Consider the following 18,500-nt stretch of genomic DNA (forward strand, 5'->3'; position numbering starts at 1 on the left):
TATGTCCACAGAGTCACAGTCAGTCTGATCACACTGTCAGGCCGCACACATCAACACAGGCGGCTATAATCAGCTGCCTCTCTGCTCCTCAGTGCTCCTCACTGAACAGTGGTGGAAAGTAACTAAGTTTAAATACAATTTTGAGGTACTTGTGCTTGAAATACTTGAGTATTTCCATTTGATGCTACTTTATACTTCCACTCCACTCCTTTCAGATGAAGATTTGACACAATGGATAATATAACAAGCTTTTAAAATACAACACATTGTTAAAGATGAAACCAGTGGTTTCCAACCTTTTTGGCTTTTGACGTCTTACAAAAAGCAGTGTGTAGTCGGGGTCACATTTCACATGTCTATGAGTTGTTAACAGCTCCACCAAATAGTGATTTTTCCCTCTAAACTTCTCACATGCTTTCATTTCAATAAATGTTCAAATGATCCAATATTTCAGCAAAAATCAAAGATTAGAGAAAAAGTCCAAAAACTGAAAACAGATTTGTGTATCAGAACTTTGTTTTTTCTTCTTTCCTCTCCCATTAATCATGTATGTGCTTCTACTGTAGGATTTCTCATGCATGACCTTTACTTATAATAGAGTATTTATACATTGCTATATTGGTACTTTTATTGAAATAAAGGATCTGAATATTTCCTCCATCACTGCCCCTGAGTGAGCGTTGCGTTCAGGCCGCATATGTTGTACCGGAGCGGGGGAGTTTCTGGAGCTTCTCCGCCGCCGCAGCAACAGCAGCAGAAGCAGAAGCAGCACATACACTTCCGTGTTGTCTGTCACCGTAAAGCAGGAAGGACTGTAGTAATGTGTAGGAGTTAACCTGTGTCCTGCTGCTGTTTATCTACAGGTATGTCCGCCGGTTTATCCCCCCAGAAAACGTCTCTCTTTAATGCCTCCTGTGTGTGCTGTAAACCCCGCCGCCGTGTTCGGACTTGACTGAGCCGTTACTAGCTTATAGCGGCTAATTCCTCCAGGCAGGATTGTCCGTTAGTGTCACAGCGGACAGCTTTAGCCTGTTAATGAGGCTCTCTCTCTCTCTCTCTCTCTCTCTCTGTGTGTGTCACTGTAAAACCGGCTGCCGTGTGTCCGTGTGAACTCATAAACAGGTGATTTATTGCCACAGAGACGTCATTCCGATGCCAGGTGAGGTGAGACTGTAGGAGAAGCTATATGGAGGCTAACTGACCCCGGAGACAGAGGAACTACGGTACATTAGCAGCAGGATGCCAGCCGGTAAGCTAAGTTATGTGTGTGTGTGAATGTGTGTGTGTGTGTGACAGTGACAGTGAAGGTATGTGTTGACAACATGTTGAAAATAACACCAGGCTTCAGTGTGTATGTGTTGCGTTTAATGTCACGGTTTCAGCTAATTACAACAACGACGTGAAGACTGAAGTTTAAAAAAAGTGCAGTGATGCGTTCACTGTCACAGCCTGTGTGCGGGATTTGAAGCCTACTACTGTGTCTCTGTGTCCACTGTAGACTCGGACACTACTTTACAACCTCTTATCATAAAACTTTACTATCATTACTCCTCCAGCTGAGCAGCACCTTTCTCCTCTCTGCTGCTTCTACTTTTTTTATTTGTTTTTTTTTTTTACTTTGCAGTTACATAAAGTGTGATATAATAAAATTTGATATATCTGGAGCTCAGTCTCACCCACTCTCTCAAACTTGCTGGACATTAGAGAAGCTTCACAGGTCAAAATTCAATAAGAGCAAATTAAAGACAGGATCAACTTCTCAGAATCACTCAGAGGAGTCTCACTGAAAGTTATCTTTGGACTAAAAATACCCCAAAAATACTCCTACATAACATACCTTAGTGTCAGACTTAAGTCTTGTTTATGAGGCGTCCTACTCTCACCTTCAGTAAGGATGACTGCGAGGAGAGAGTGTAACGTATCTGGGGGGGGGGTTTCGTTGTTGTTGTTGAACTTTTTTATTTCCTTTTATCAAGTGATCATTAAATAGTAAAGTGACATGTTCAAAGTCACAACACAGTCATAAATGTTCAAGGGGGCAGTCCCTTGAACATTTACATCATATCAATGTCCAAAAAAAAAGGATAATAGTGACATTCGTCCACAAACATGCAGGAAACACAAAACAAAACCATGTAGTGTTCACATTTAAATGAGGCTCTCTTCATTATTGAAATGAAAGATGAGTGAATGCAGCTGTATATAAATGTATATTCTGTATACAGTAAGTATGTAAACATTCATCTTAATAAAAGCAACTAGCGGAGAGCAATAAACAGACAGTTAATCTGAAGTTATCTCGATTAATGAAAGATGAAAGACTAGCGTTCACAATGTGACTGATGTCTCTAGTGTTTTATCAGAACCTTCAGATATTCACTTTACTGTCATATATGACAAAGAAAAACACAGATCGTCACATTTGTGAAACTGGAACCAGTAAATGTTTGCAGTTATTGCTTGAAAAAATGGCTGAAACGATGAATCAGTTCTGAAAAGTAGTTGCAGATTCATTTTCTATTGAATTATTGAATTTCTATCTATTTTCAATCTACTAATCAGTTAATTGTTGCAGCTCTAAAAAAAAAAAAAAAAACACACAAAACAAATGAAACAAAACATAAAAAAACATCAGTTGAAACAATTCAGAGATGTAGTTGAATTAATTATGATTAAAGTAATTTAAAAAGTAACGTTATGGAAAAAAAACAAATTATAATTAAATTCAACTGGAGTGCTCTCTGGCTGCAGACGAGCTCCAGCTAACATATCTACAGACACTGAAGGAAGTGAACCATCAGACGTGCGTTCACATTGAGTGGAAAACAGTGCGAAGACCAGAAACACACAGATTATTAAAGCTGCGTTTAGTGACTGTGAACCACTAATAAACATTTTGTCTTTAAATATTTATTCTTCTTCATGATTTTGGAGCAAAACATTGAGACGTAATCCTCCGTTTTACCGTATTTTGTCAAGAAAACCGACTTTTTCTATTTCTTCCTTTCATTTTGTGCAACATTTTAGATCAGTTTGCATGTAAAAACTATCAGGTGAACATATTAATTAAATATTAACTGAGCTGGAGCAGCTGTTGACATTCTGCATGTTCTGCAGCTTGACTGACCTTTAATTAATCCTTAACTTACACACAGCCGTTTACACAGCACATATAGGCTACTGTAGTCTGCAGGGCTCTGACTATAACCTGAGCTTTGTCTTATCATAGCGAGGGACGGATGTCGGTTTCACAGGTTATGGAATTCCTGGAATATCATGGAATTCAGAGAAGGAACATCAGCTGATTGAACTCTGCAGAGGAGTCAAGGAGTCTCGGAGAGATTTGACAAATAGGTCACTTTACAGGAAGACAAGACACTTTGTTTTTTTGCTTGTTCACTGAATCAGATTTCAGCTCAGCGGAGCACTTTATTAATCCGCAGATCATTTTTCAGTTCATCATTTGGCTCATATATCATCAGAAAACACTTAAATGCTGATTGCAACTTCCTAGAGCCGGAGGTGATGTCATCAGATGTCTCGTTTTGTCCAACTAACCGTCCAAAACCCCCCAAAAAGATAAATTTACTACAATGTTAAGACACATAAAAGCAGATAATCATCACATCTCAAACAAGAGAAAGTATTTTTTAACTTGACAAACGATTAAAACGTCTCAATTCCTTGAAGACAAAGTCAACGTTACGTACAGTAACTGCTTGTTTTTTCTAACCAGACGTCTTTATTATCACATGAGGTGAAGAAAAGCAGCAGTTTCTCACGTTTGAGTAGCTTGAATAAACATTTTAATTCTAATTGCGACATCGTCTGATATAAATAAACATAAATATATGTTACACCAGCTGTGCTGTGACATTTAGGACATTTAAGCTCGTCTTCATTGGTAAACGGAGAAACACTCATCAGTTTCCTTGAGCTCAAGCTGATGTTTTGTCTGATTAAGAGTCCAAAATATGAAGTTTACTGTGATGTTAAGATGAGAAAAGGCAGAAAATTATCATATTTGTGAAACTAGAAGCTTTAAATGTTTGGCAATCTGCCTGAAAAATGACTGAAATTAATAATTAATTGATTTTCTGTATGTCGACTAATTGATTAATCGACTAATCATTGCAGCTCTGCTTTACTGCCACTGTGGATAATCCTGCCCAGTCACATAACTGCCACAGACGGTGACCAGTCAGGATTATCTCACACTAAAACCAATCAAACCAAACTTTGAATTTTAAATCCGAGCACTGGTTTGACTGGATTAAGATGCAGGTAGTTAATAAATGGAGGAAAAATAGTCAGGATTCCCATCAGAGAGAGGGTTTTTATTGACGGTCTGGTGAAGGCTACGTGCAGGGAAGTCTTCATCTTTACCCACGATTCAACATGTTTCACATCGTCTTTGAGCCTCCGCAACTGCTTCAGCTGCTGGATCCTGTTAATACAACGATGATCAAACATGTTACTAAATCCCTCAGCTGCCTCCATCACTCCTCCGTCCTGACTTTGACCTATTTCAGCTTCAACGTGTCCCCGGTGGAGCGTAAATAAACGGCCTCAGAAAGTGTGTGTGTGTGTGCTGTCACGTCTGACTGTGTTTCTATTTTAGGAAAGTTGGACTTTTGGCGCCCTCGCCTTTCCTCTTCTTCTTCTTCTTCTCCTCCAGCAGCTGCTCTGGCAGGTAACCAGCTGCTGTTTACTGGAGACTCGTTTTCATTCTGAAAACCCATTTGGCTGCTCAGACGTAGAAAGTAGTCTGAGAAAATCACAGTCTGTGGCCTCAAAAGTTCCCCTCAGACAGTTTTCGGAGCTGTCTGTCCGTCTGGCGGGCGGTGTGTGAGGTGGAGGCGGTATTTTCAGACCGCTCATGTGTCTGCAGCTTCAAGGACATTCCTGCAGGCCTCGTGTCTGCTCTGTAATTACTCCCAGTGGTAAATTGCTGATTACATTAGCGGTAATGTGACGCCTTTAACATCGATTGCTGATGGGCCAGAGCGGCAGATCAGGGTGGCGTGTATCATACATGCTGCCCCCCCCCGATCTGCTGCTCTGGCCCACACACACATACATAAACAGTGTGTATGTTTGTTTGAATTAGTGACGTGGATAAATACACAGCAGAGAGGATGGAGTGTGGGGGAGTCAGGTTGGTATTTGATTCAATAAATAAAATAAGCAGCACTTTGTAGAGCTGGAAACCAGAACTGTTTTGATAATCGATTAATCATTTAAGTTATTTTTCAAGCAAAAATGCCAAAAAGTCATTGGCTTCAGCTTCTCTACTGAATTAAATTGATCCTATTAACAAGTATTGTGTGTGTATCCAGAGTCTGATATATCTTATTCCTCTGTTGTCGTCTAAAAAACTATTAAAAACACATCAGTGAGCTGTACCGGATGACATGTTCCTTCATTATGAAGATTACGGTCACTTTAATTCATTCAGAAAGGCTCCAAAGAAAAGTGGTTCTGTTTACAGCTTCACTAACTTGTTGTGCTTTATATCACAACCTCTCGACTATGTATTTCTTTCTACATTGTAAATAACTTCAGTATAAAGATGAGAGGTTGTGATATGTAGCACAACAAGCTAGCAAAGCTATAGACTGAACCACACATGCTTAGTGGTGTCTGTCTTACTCAACTAGTCTTTGGAGCCATTTAAAAAAAAAACAACAACAACAAAGTGTTTTTAATAGTTTTTGGACAACAACGGAGGTCTACAGCACAGAGGAATAAGATATATCAGGCTTTAGATACACACACAATACTTGGTAGTAGATCAATTCATTGTTGGTTTTAAACTAAATTCTTTAGACAGTTGAGCAAGAATAATAAAAGATCCAGTACATCTGTGGACTGTCCTAGTAGAGCTCAGACATCCAGTTTAATAATCAGTTTCAGCACAGACGGAGCAGCTGCTGCCGTTTGTGTTTCTTTACAAGACACCAGCCTGATATCTGCAGACTGCTGCTAGCTAGCGTTAGCTACCTGGCAGCTAGAGACAAACTGGGAACTGTTCAGTCGACTCCCAGCGCTTCAACTCTCATAACCAGAGATGATATTTCGTCAACTAAAACAAAGCGAGAGCTCACATCAGTGTGAGGAGTCATTTTCATCCTGTCCTTCTCGTAGATGCGACACAGTTTACGTGACTCAAAGCGGCTAATGTAGCGGCTAACGTAGCGGCTATCATCTACGTTAAGTTTTGATTAAAAATAAAGTTTTTGTGCATATTATAATAACTCATTTTTCACGATTTAGACATTTTACACATTGTGCAAAAACAAAAAATTGAATTAATGGAGTTCATTTGATATGTTGTCCAGTTCAACAACTGGTGGATGATGTAAAAACATCCATGTGCATCAAGCTTAACTGGGAAGCTAAACGGAGATACAAGGTTTTCACATGAGAGTGCGGATGATGCTCAGTGTTGAATTTACACTCACTGAAACACTAATGTCGGTGTATCTGTGTAAGTGAAGCAGAAGTGGACAAATGCTGCGTTAGCTTTAGTGCTGTCATAACTTGTAATCATTGCCTGAAATTGTGTGTGTGTGTGTGTGTGTGTGTGTGTGTGTGTGTGTGTGTGTGTGTTGGACACATCAGATGGACAGATAACGTCCATTTGCGGTGATGAATTACAATTTTGTGGCGTGTGTGTGTTTGAGTGACACAGCAACAGGAAGTAGACGGACCCGTGCTGCTCTGGCTGAGTGCTGCGTTTAGTGCTGCTGCTATTAATAATCAACACTGATTTCCTCTTTATGTGTATATGTGTGTGTGTGTGTGTGTGTGTATGTGTGTGTGTGCTGCTCCATTTCGTAGCTCTCACTCCTGGGTCTGTTGTGGTCTAGAGGCTCTCATTATCCTCAAAGTGTTAACCACCTCAATTAAGTCATTATGTAGGACAAACCCGCCGTCACTCACACTCTGCTGCTGCTGCTGCTGCTGCTGCTGCTGCTCTCAGACTGAATGAACAGTCACATAACCACATGGTTAGATATGCAGAGATATATGGATGGATGCCTGCTGGGAAATACTTTTATTGTGGTTGAGACCTGCATGTAAGTGACATATCGAGTCGTCTTCACCTCCGTCCGGAAACAGTTTCTCTGCAGAATTGTGTAACAGGCAGTTAAAGTGTCTTTTACAGTTCTTACAAAATGTGACAGCTGTGGCCCCAAATGATCAGCTTTTCACCGCAGTCACCCACTTCTCTGTTTCATCCGAGAACATCTAAGAAATACATTCTCATTAGCAGCACTTTGAGTTAAACAGTCAGCCGGAGTGACTCTAGAGAACTAGACGTGTCCCGAGCTGCTCTGATCTGTATCGGGGCAAATCCGGGCGCATATTTTAAAGGATCCGTATCAGCTAAAATGAAGCCGACACTTAAAATGACAAATGTTGACAGCGGCAGGTCACATCAGCTTTAGCTAATTAATTTTAATCCTGTGAGTAATTTGATTACATGCAACAATTAAAAGTGGTTGTTTGTCAGGTTTGTTTGCTCTCTGCATGTCACTGTCTGCTCTCAGCCAAAGATCATCATCGTCATCAGTTCAGCTTTGAGTGTTTCCGTAGTTCCTACAATTCCAACAGAGTGAGAGGTCTTCTCTCCAAAGGATTGCATCACGTCAACTTCATGAGTCACATCCAGTTAAAGTCTTGTTCATATCAGATTAGTCATTTAAGCTTATCGGTTTATGACTTTTGAACCAGGATCCTGCATATCTCTCTGCTATGTAAATACAAGTATCACACTGTAACAGCAGAATACCCAAAATGAAAGGACTTGTATCAGAAACTGGGCCTGAAAAACTTGACTGGAACATCCCTACTTACAACAAGGAAGTAATGAAAAAAAGCAATCATAAAAAAAAACCGTCAGCTCAGAATAAAACACGTGTCGTCTCTCTTTTATCTTTATAACACTGTGACTAATGTTCAGTTTGTAAGACAGCTGTCATGTTGTCAGAACACTGAAATGTTTATTGACATTTATTTATTGACATGACGTGGTATTGTAATTATAATGTTGTTACTCATGTGATGACTGGTCACACTGGTGAAACATTCCCAACATTGTTATCAGGTTAATCAGAGGTTTGTTTCCATTAAAGTTCAACTTATATCACATTTAGTCCCTTTTATGCTGTCAAAAATAATGTGAGGGGCGTGTAGGTGTCTGTGTTTGATTGACAGCACCTGGCAGGCCACCGGTGACATCATATGAACGGAGACAAAGTAAACAAACTGCTGTAGCTACAAGTCATGAACAGATAGTGTGTCGCTAACAGGGATTTTAAAGAGCAACGACCAAACCAGCATCTAACAGATCTGAAGTGACATCTGCAGTTAGGTTTACAGGCTAATGTGCTGCAGCTAAAACAGCTAATTAGCTATCTAGCCTGGTGAATGTTTGTTTGGTGGCTCGTTCAACAAGCTAAGCTGCAGGACAAGACGTGTGTTCATGTTTGTAAGTTAGATAAGAAGGAGACTTTAGCAGGAAAGCTAACGTTGGTTGTTGTTCAGAGTCTGTGGCTCTTGTGTTGCGGAGCAGGATGCAATCAGGCTCAGTGTGACCGTCTGCTCTGCCTGTGATAAACAACACGTTATCGCTTTATGCAACATTTGACTTGCTGTATGGAAATAAGGACTCCAGCTGTCCAGCATCATCATGACACTAATTCAAAACATCAATTTCTCCCTTTTATATCTCAAAGGAGAACACAGGAAGTGATTTACAGAGCAGATATGTCGCTGTAGCAGACAGAAATACTGCAGTTGGACTTTAAAATAGTCTTCTATGTGTATTTGAAATGGTTTCCAGTTTGTTTTAAATGTGTCTAAACGGATCAGGACCACCTGCAGCGAGGTTTCTCTGTGTGTTCAGATCTTCAAAGTTGTGTCCGATGAGAACCTCTCGTCACCCATCATCGTGCATCTGTATCCCAGGTGGAGCAGGAGCGTTTGGGATGCAGAAGGAATCAAAGTCAATCAAACCCGGCTGGCCTGTGTTGTTTTGATGCTCCGCCGGCTAATTGTATGCGTGTGCAGTCGGTTCCTGTGCTCTCAGGACGGTTCCTCCCTCAGTTGTTGGCTGTGATTTGTATGCATAGTGGAAGACGGTTTGTTCTGCAAAGGAGGATTTGGCCTAAATATAACTTCAAAGGAGATGCGCCTCCCTCTGTTTCCTCCGCGGTCGCATCTTTGCAGAGAGGGAAGCTTTTATCTTTGTCTCCTTGTTGTGTAACGCTCGGCTCGCTGCTTTCCTGCACTTTTTGAGAGGATTTTACACTTTTCCCCCAGCCTGTTTTCGTATCCGGATGTTTGCTTGTGTCTATCGACATCAGACAGGTTTTCGGTACAGAGATGTTGAGCATCATAGCACACCAGCATGTAAAATGGAAATGACTTGTTTACTTCAGTCGACACCTTTCTGGTTCCCACTCAGATGCTAGAAACTACTGTTATATTAGAATTAAAACACGCAATGTACTGAATGAAAATAGAAGTTTTTTTTGCTCCTAAATGATCCGTTATAAAAGCAGAGAGCAGGGTTCGTGATGATGAAGAGCGAGTGTCCGTGTTTGCTCTGAATGTCACGTCCTTGTTTCTCCTCGTCTACATTCGGCGTCTCATGTATTTATTTTCAGAGCACATGTGATTAACACAGTAGCAGTCCAGGCGCTCGCTGTGCGATCCCTCCGGCTCTGCAGTCTGTCCTTTTTTGGATGTGAAATGCTGTTTATGGAAAAAAAAAAAAAAAAAATGTCTGAACACACTGACTGGAGGCAGAGGAGGGGAGGGAGGGAGACCCGGAGCTCAGTCATTTATTTTATTGTTAGCAAAGTGATGAAATAAAACAGAAACTCTGACGTATGTATAATCATTGACAGTGTTATGTCTGTGAATGCATGTCAGTCTTTCTGTTTGGCTAAAATGTGCTAGTTTATCAGTGACATGTAGGTCGAGTGAAGCCAAATTTACTTCAAGAGGAAAACAGTGTTTCTTATGGAGCGACTGTGGCTCAGGAGGTAGAGCAGGGTGGTCGGGAGATCGGTGGTTCGATTCCCGGCTCCTCCGGCTTCTCAAGTGTTCTTGAGCAAGATACTGAACCCTAAATTGCTCCTGATGGCTGTACCATCTGCATATGAATGTGTGTGAACGGCTCAATGTGACTCGTAGTGTAAAAAGTGCTTTACCATTTAACATTCTGCTGGTATTTTGACACCTCGCAAGTTGATTTTCTCTGAATTAAACAACAAAATATGGTTCAATATGCGCTTTGTTTGCTTCCTGGCGTCTGATAATAGACACATGGAGTGTTTCCTCATCAGGAACTTTCCCAGGTTTGGTTCACTGAAAAGCATTATTTGAAGCATTGTCATGAAAAGTATGTTGTAGTTCAGGAAAAAGAACATTTCAGTTGGATGTTTTTTGAGGAAATATCGATCATCTCTGTGATTTTATGTTTTGTTCGGTGTGTTTTCAGCTCTGACAGACTAAAATTAGTGTCTGAGCAGTCTGACTAGTGTGTTGCATGACGGTATCTGCTGCAGCCATCTGTGACTGTTACACACACTCGCTTGTATTATATACTAGTGAGGACTCTCACTGACATGACGTGTTTCTTAGCCTCTGAATCTAATAAGCTTAACCCTAAAATCACGTCTCAAACGCACCTTTTGAAGACGTGAGGCTTCTTAAAATCTCCTTACTTAAGTGTCTTTACTTTCCACAAGTGTCCTAACTTTGCAAAAAATGTTCTCACTATCTGAAAATGTACAAAAAAAATGTCATACTTTCCAGAAACATGTCTTGACTTTACAAAAATATTCTCACTCTCCCAAATATCCTTGCTTTCCACAACTGTCCTCACTTTCCTCTTGCTATCTTAAAAAAAACATACACAAAAATTTCCAAAATTTCCAAAAAAACTACCTTATTTTACAAAAGTGTCCTTGCTCTCCAGAATATCCTGCTGGTCCTCACACTGATAGCAGTTAAACACTCAAACACACACGTAAAAAAAAAATGTGCACACACTGAAAAAAACTTGCCTAGTTACACAATCACAGAGACACTAACCCACACACACACTCACACACACACACACACTTGTGCACACACACACGTCCACATTTGGAAATGCTAAATTCCTTCAACTGCAGTCTCTCTCTCAGTAAATCTGCATAATTACAGTCCAATCAGGATGATTAAAACACCTTCAGCACACACACACACACACACATCATTCATGTCATCTCTTCAGCGTGCATGTTTCCTCCTCATCCCTCGGGGATGGGTGGGGGGTGGATCGGTACCGAGGGGGGGGGGGTTTGAGCATTTTAGCCGTTTGGACTCGACTCTGCAGCGTTGCAGCTTCACCTGCAGCCTTCAGCAGATCTGCTGCTGCTGCTGCTGCTGCTGCTGCTGCCGGCGAGGGGAAACACAAACACTGCAAGGTCAGAGATGAGAGTCAGTGTGTGAGGGGGGAGAGAGAGAGAGAGAGGGAGAGAAAGAGAGGGTGGAAACACACAGAGAGAGAGAGAGAGACTGTGGCGTCGAGGTCCACCTGGCAGGCCGTCCTCCGCTTCGCCTCCATCAAGATGGATTCAGAGAACAACGAGTCGGGTAGGGGGCTGTTTTTTCTAAAATTTGTGTGTGGCTGTCGTATCCCGTAGTGTGTGTGTGTGTGTGTGTGTGTGTGTGACAGTGACGGAGTAAGGGAGGCTAACACAGTCCAGCTCTGCGTCTCGGTGAACGAGCCTGCACGGCGGCCGCCATTGATCTGTTCCCTGTATGAACTATCGAGCCCACTCGTCCCCCCCCGCCGTCCAATCAGCCGCCCGGTTCTGCTTGACTGGCGGGCCCGGAGGCCAATCGCTGCCGTGGCAAAAAGATTTCATGTTATCATAACAAGTGAGGGATGGGCCACAGTATGATGCTGCTGATTTGTAGCTCTACTTGTTGTTTTTATGAATGAAGAATGTGTAGAGCTGCAACGATTGATCGATTAGTCAGTCGACACAAACCTGATCGCCAACTATTTTGTTGTTTTTCAAGCATAAATGCCAAATATTTACTAGTCCCAGCTTCTTAAAGGTGATGACTTTTATGCCTCTCCTTGTCATACATGATAGTAGACTGATTATCTTTAGATCAGATTAGATCAGATTAGATCAAATTAGACAGCTTTATTAATCCCTAATCAGGAAACTCATTTGCCACCAGATCAACTCATACAGACAACAAGTAATATAGACATCGCAATCACAGTTAACAACAACAACAAGACATTATTAACATTATCTTTGGATTCTGGACTGTTGGTTCAATAAAACAATAAAGAAATAATCAGTAATCATCAGTTTAATTGATAATAAACATAATTGTTAGTAGTTTCAGTGCTGTAGCTGGCTTATACACAAGGTCATTGATGTTTAGAATGAACATAAATCTTGTTGTTTGTACTCAGAGTCTCTTAAAACCAGTACATACAGTTTTAAAGAAATATATTTATATATATATTGTGGTATCGTTGTCTTTTTTCATTAGATAGATGGTAGAAAGCTGACAGGAAATGAAGGGCACTCAGAGCAGACACTTAGTGATCACATGATCAATGTCCTGAACCTCCAGACCAGCAGGACGCTCCCAAATACAGTTTTTAATTAATATACTTAGTTTTAGATTATGTGCAGCTATTATTATTATTATATGAGTTTTTATTAATGAAAACAGCCTGGCTGTGCAGACAGTCAGTTTATTTTTGTCCAACAGCCGTAAAAGATGAGAAAATCTGCTTCCCCTTAACGACCGATCTTAGAAGTCGAGGGTTTTCAAAGAGCGTTTCCCGAAGCAGCACTCAAGAGCGAGAGCATCATCCTCACACCGTTAAAAGCTTCTTAATGTCGGCCGTCAGCGCTGATGAAGACGATGCTGAGTGTACACTTAAAGTGTATGTTGTTGAGTGGTTGAATCGTTCGGTATGAAAACAAAGCTTTAATGTGAAGTAAACAATGTATAATCGTTATAATATTCATGTTTCTGGGTGGAAGTAAAGTTTATAACAGTAAACTGTGATTGATTAAGCTGCTGCTTCTAACAGTTTGATGAATATGCACGTCATGTATTGTGAAGGTCATTCTGTCATCGTTTCTGCATCAGACCTGCTCTATGTAAGAGTGTAACAGACAGAAACGTGCTGATGAGAGTGAGTCTGTTCAGTTTTATTTAATTCTCTTATTTAAATCAATCAAATGTCACTTAACAATCAGTGTTCATGATAAAAGACTTAAGTTGCTGTCAGCCTGGTGTGAGTGGGAAGGAGACTCTTGTTAATCTACCGTCATTTCTAAGAGTTCTTCAGTAATGATGTTTATGGGAAACGTGGTTCACAAGATGGATTTTATGATCATATTAGACAAATAATGCTTCTGGGAAACGAGGGCCTGATTGGGTTTTATTGTAACTTTGGACATTATTAATTATTCTCTACATACATACTGTACATATGTGTGTACAGACTGTGTTCTCAGGTGAATCTGAGCATGAAGGTCTGTGTGTGTGTGTGTGCGCGTGCGTGTGCGTGGGCGTGTGTGTGTGTGTGTGTGTTTTGGTGGTTCGCTGTTGTCCTTGAGCCTCCGGCTGGCAGATGTTTGATTGGCAGCAGTGCTGAAGCCCCAGAGGTCATCTGTTGTCTTTCATGCTCAATTAAGTCCCACCCACCCACCCTGCTACCTCGCTGCGAGACACACACACACACACACACACACACACACACACACACACACACACGTACGTACTAGTGAGGACCTTCATTGACATGCATGGTGTTTGGGAGCTAAATGTCTAAACTTAATGTTGACCTTGAGGCCTTAAAGCTGGAGTGCAGGATTCTTGTCTCCCACTCTTGACAGTGGGAGTAAAGGAGGACGCTCGGCTGTGATTGCAGGCGTGCAGCAGCTCTCATGTGCTATGACGGGCGCACAGAGACGGCCAGTAAAAACGTATTTTTTGACGGTCCACCGGTCCATGACCCGCACACCACTGGCCTTAACCTACTGTTGCACCTGTAAAACTATGGAAACTTGCTTGTTTCACTATCAGAATTTGATCCATTTGGTCCGATAACATTTATGAAGTCTAGAAAAGCCGCGTGATTAATGGCCAGATGGCCAGCGTGGGAATGTCACACCTGACATGAGGTTTAAAAACTCTGTAAAAGTTCCACACTGCAGGTTTAACCCTCCAGAGTGAGGACTGGGTGAAAATGCACAATCTTAAATGTGCACTATGCAAGATTTTCCTAAAAACAATGTATAGACTTGTTGCTGCTTTCGGGCGGTGGGGGTGTCGCCTCCAGTCACTCACAAACACTGCGCAGCACTCTATAAAAACATAGTCACCGTGTGCCAGATCATAAGAACGCGTCCAAGAGGAAGCTACAAAAATGGCGTCCACAGCGTTGATGTTCTGTTTGTTCAACAGTTGTTGGATAAATAATAAATAATCCCTTACTGATGGATTTTGTCGCTCTTACAGTAGTGAGCAGTCGCAGTCGACTCGAGTAAAGTCTGTTTCATCCTGTCAGCTGTGGACTCTGTCTGCTCTGCAGCAGACTGCTCTGTCTGCTCTGTCTGTGTGTGTGGCCAACTTTAAATGTTGTGTTTCTAAACTGTAACCAACAAAACCTGCATAATGTGCCTTTAACATGAAAAAAACTTAGATTGCTCCTCACAAATATACAAGCACATGTACACAAAAATATACACAGACAAACACACTTTCAGTACACATCATAAATGCATCATATACAAGTGCACAAAGAGCACAGATGTCATCCTGTCAGAATATCTGACTGTAAGATAAACACACACACACACACACATCTCTACATACACACAGTGCTCACAGTAGCAAACACACAGCAGCTGAAGACACTGAAGGAAAAGTATTAGTTAGCTTGTACTAACAGTTAAACCTCAGCTGAATATGATCAGGTTTGCTTCTTTGTTTCTATCATTCAAGATCATCACAGGTCCAAAATGATACATTATTACACATATTAAATGGTTGTTGAGCTCAGTAATTGTTCTGAACGCAGCACTAAAACTGACAAATAGTTTCAGTTATTATGAAACTCATAATGCTGATGTGTCATCTACCAGTCAAGCTGTTGACTTTTAAAATCCCCTCCAGACAAGTATGAAGACATAAAAATACTCTTCTTGGAACAATAATGTTTGTCTGATATTGTACACAATGAATAAACATTAAAATCCTGCATCTACTCCTTCTCTGTCATTAAACATTCCTGTGATGCAACAACACATCATGAGTAGAGTAAAACCAACCTGTCTCACGATGGTCTAAACCCAGCTCACGTTCCCTGTTAGTTATCACAATGACAGGAAGAGCCGACATGGAAGGATCAGAAAGCGACGTCGCTATGAACGCTTGGCCGCCACAAGCCAGTTATCCCTGTGGTAACTTTTCTGACACCTCCTGCTTAAAACCCAAAAAGTCAGAAGGATCGTGAGGAGTCTATGAATGTGCAAATATTCTTCATTTCAGAAGTTTAACTGCAGGACACCAGATGTCTCCTCCTTCACTGTAAAGTCTATTCTCAATGTTTGTTCACTGGAGGCTTCAAGTTTCTACATCACACTTGTTGAAGTTGAATACTGGACCACGATTGGCTCCAAACTAGCTGTGAGTGTCAAACTCTGCACAGTGAAGCTCAAACATCCAACTGTAGGAACAAGAAGAAGAACATAACTAACTTTAACACATGAATTCCCCATAAATCAGTGTTATTTCATCATATTCTAAACATTGATCTATAATAAAGACCATACAGACTGTGTTTTATAGATAGAGACTGATGCTCCATCCGTCCGTCCATAACGTCCCTGCAGACACGACCTTTTATTTACCACTACAGCCCTGATAATCTCAAGACAGATATGGTTTTAATAATCAGGTTAAATGTTAAATAAGGTCTCTCGCTCTTTGTGTTTATCTCCTCCGATCCAAGCTGAAGAGAAACCCATTTTTCTCTGTTTTGTATTTTATCTGATATGTTGATGATTCAGACAAAAGCGTCCAGAATTTGAAGACAATCTGGAGAAATGTTTAAGGAAGCTTTGTCTAATGTAACCCAGAGGCTGCCATATTGGTCTGTCCTCTCCTACAGACCATGAAATTGTGCCGTATTGGTCGCACAGTCGTATAACTTCAGCTAATCCACAAACGAGAGCGAAAGTTTCTTTCCTAATGACTCTAGAAATGTCATCAGAGTGTGAAATTAAGGCCGAGCTCAGGGGGGAAAAAAATCACCCGTTTGGTCGTTACAGATCAAAATTAACAAGAAGCTGAAGTTATAATTACAATTAACCTACTTTCTATGGATGAAGTGTCCAAATGTGGCTCGTCACTAAAATTACTTTCCTCCTTGACCTTTTTATAGAGTAGCTGCTCACACACACACACACACACACACACACACACACACACACACACAGTAAAATGCAGTCAGTGTCATTTAAGATATGAACATGAACAGAAATCTGCATCATATGGAAGCAAAATAATGAGAACGTTTTGTGATTTAACAAGAACATTTTCTTGTAAAAACTGAATAATTTGGTTTCTGGTAATAACAGGAAAAAAGTGTCATAATAACACGAGAAATATTGTTTTATAAGATCAGAAAAAAGCAAATTAAACCACAAAGATTTAACGAGAAACTGAGCAAATATGTTTTTTGTGGTTGTGGCTTCTGTAGCATCAGATGAACTCTTTGGACCGGTCTGAAGCCTCTCTGTCAGCAGATGTAATGTGAATTTTGTTCTGAGTTTGCAGAAATTCCTCCGTCTACATCTCCTTCTTCTTCTACTTGTTCCTTTTTTTGTTTTTTTTCTCCAGACCTGCTCTGTACGTTAACATTTTCAGACTTTTAGCTGACATTTCACGTACATCTCCAGACATTTAGCTGACTGCAAGCTTTGATTTGTAGGTTTTTTTTTTTATCTCAGGTGACTTTCAGTGAGGCAGGTTCACTCCATGACATTGCAGTCGATATAAAAGATCGAATGACATCTGTATCTGGAGAAGGAAAAACACGTTAATGCACTCAGACTGAGATCGGATCAGCCAGACCACATTTAGAGGTGATCAGGGTCGCAATCTGTACTGTGTGGAAAAAACACTGATCACATGTTAATAGCAGGTGGAAAAGGAGCCTTAATGCAACATACAAGGACTCTAAAGAGTAAAATATCTGTGGTGTAAAACGATTTCATCACTAACATCATCGACGCCCTTAAAATCTCCATGTAAGGGGACTTGTTCCGCTCCGTTTGTGGGCGAGTTTCATTCACAAAAATGTTCCCAAAGACTCAGAAGAAGAGTTTGAGGTTGGACACATTCATCAGTGTCAGTCGTCGGATTAGAGGAGCTGAAACTATTATAAAATATGAATCCATCAGAGCAGCAGCTGTGACAGAAATAAAGAGGAAACACTTTGACATGAAGTTAGAAGCTAAAACGTCTTTCTAAAGCAAAGCGCTCCGTGACTAATGTGAGAGGTCATGTGACAGTTACAGAGATATTAGAGAGAGTATTATAGTCTACAGCAGGTGACGTTACTCTGTCAGCTGCAACACAACATGAAGCAGAAACACACTGAAGCAGCTGTTTACTATCATTACTGACATAAACATCATCAGTAAACTGGCAGCCATGATGATGATGATGATGATGATGATGATATGTTACATTAAGTTTGTTTTAGTTACATGTTTTATTTCAGTATCATATTTAAACTTCATTCAGATAAAAACTTATTATGATTTCAGGTCAAGTTAGTGTTTTTTTTTCCTGTGATAAGAATCAGACTGTTCATGTTCATGACTCATAAAACAAGTCTGAACTGAAGTTTAGGTCATAGCGAAGAGAAAATAAGTACAAGAAAATTGGTGAATGCCACAAATTCTCTTAAATATATGTCTTATAAGCACATCTTAACAAATCTGTTCAACTCTCTAAGAGGTAAACAAGTTAAATAACAAACAAAAACCTCCTAAAACTGCCTGCTTTTATCTTTATCCAGTTGTTATTAAAGGGGACGTATCGTGTTTTTTTGTGATTTTCTGTTATTTTTATCCTGTTATGATGTTGGATGTTAAACATGAGGTGAACGTATGTAAAAATGCTGCCTGCAAGTCAAAAATCAGGGCTCCAACCTGCTCTGAATGCTTCGTTTACAAAGTTACCTCTACTTCCTCCTTGTCATGACATCATATTGTTTGCAGATGCTCACAAACAGCCGTCCGCTCTGAGGTTGTTCACGTCGTCCACTCTCATATTTCAGATCAGATTCTAGCTCAAACATGTACGGATGTATTTGAGAAGTTTTCATTTCAAGTAAAGAACGAGAAAAAGAAGTGAAATCCTGCTGCTGTCCAAGT

General features: G+C 40.6%; 1 protein-coding gene across 3 annotated transcripts in view; it reads left to right on the forward strand.

Moving 5' to 3' along the window:
• The first annotated feature begins 708 nt into the window (after window positions 1-708).
• efr3a (EFR3 homolog A (S. cerevisiae)) overlaps window positions 709-18,500 on the forward strand; it is a 150,569-nt gene continuing 132,777 nt past the window's right edge. The window contains exons 1-2 of one of the 3 annotated variants that reach the window (XM_067606809.1): window positions 709-863; window positions 1,123-1,249. In XM_067606809.1, the coding sequence (XP_067462910.1) occupies window positions 1,240-1,249 (10 nt within the window). In that variant the 5' untranslated portion in view covers window positions 709-863; window positions 1,123-1,239. Of the gene's footprint in view, window positions 864-1,122; window positions 1,250-11,550; window positions 11,659-18,500 lie in introns of those variants that run through there. The other 2 variants (XM_067606810.1, XM_067606808.1) reach the window with 2 other exon arrangements.

Source organism: Thunnus thynnus, chromosome 12 (assembly GCF_963924715.1).
Source record: "Thunnus thynnus chromosome 12, fThuThy2.1, whole genome shotgun sequence".
Taxonomy (NCBI): Eukaryota; Metazoa; Chordata; class Actinopteri; order Scombriformes; family Scombridae; genus Thunnus; species Thunnus thynnus.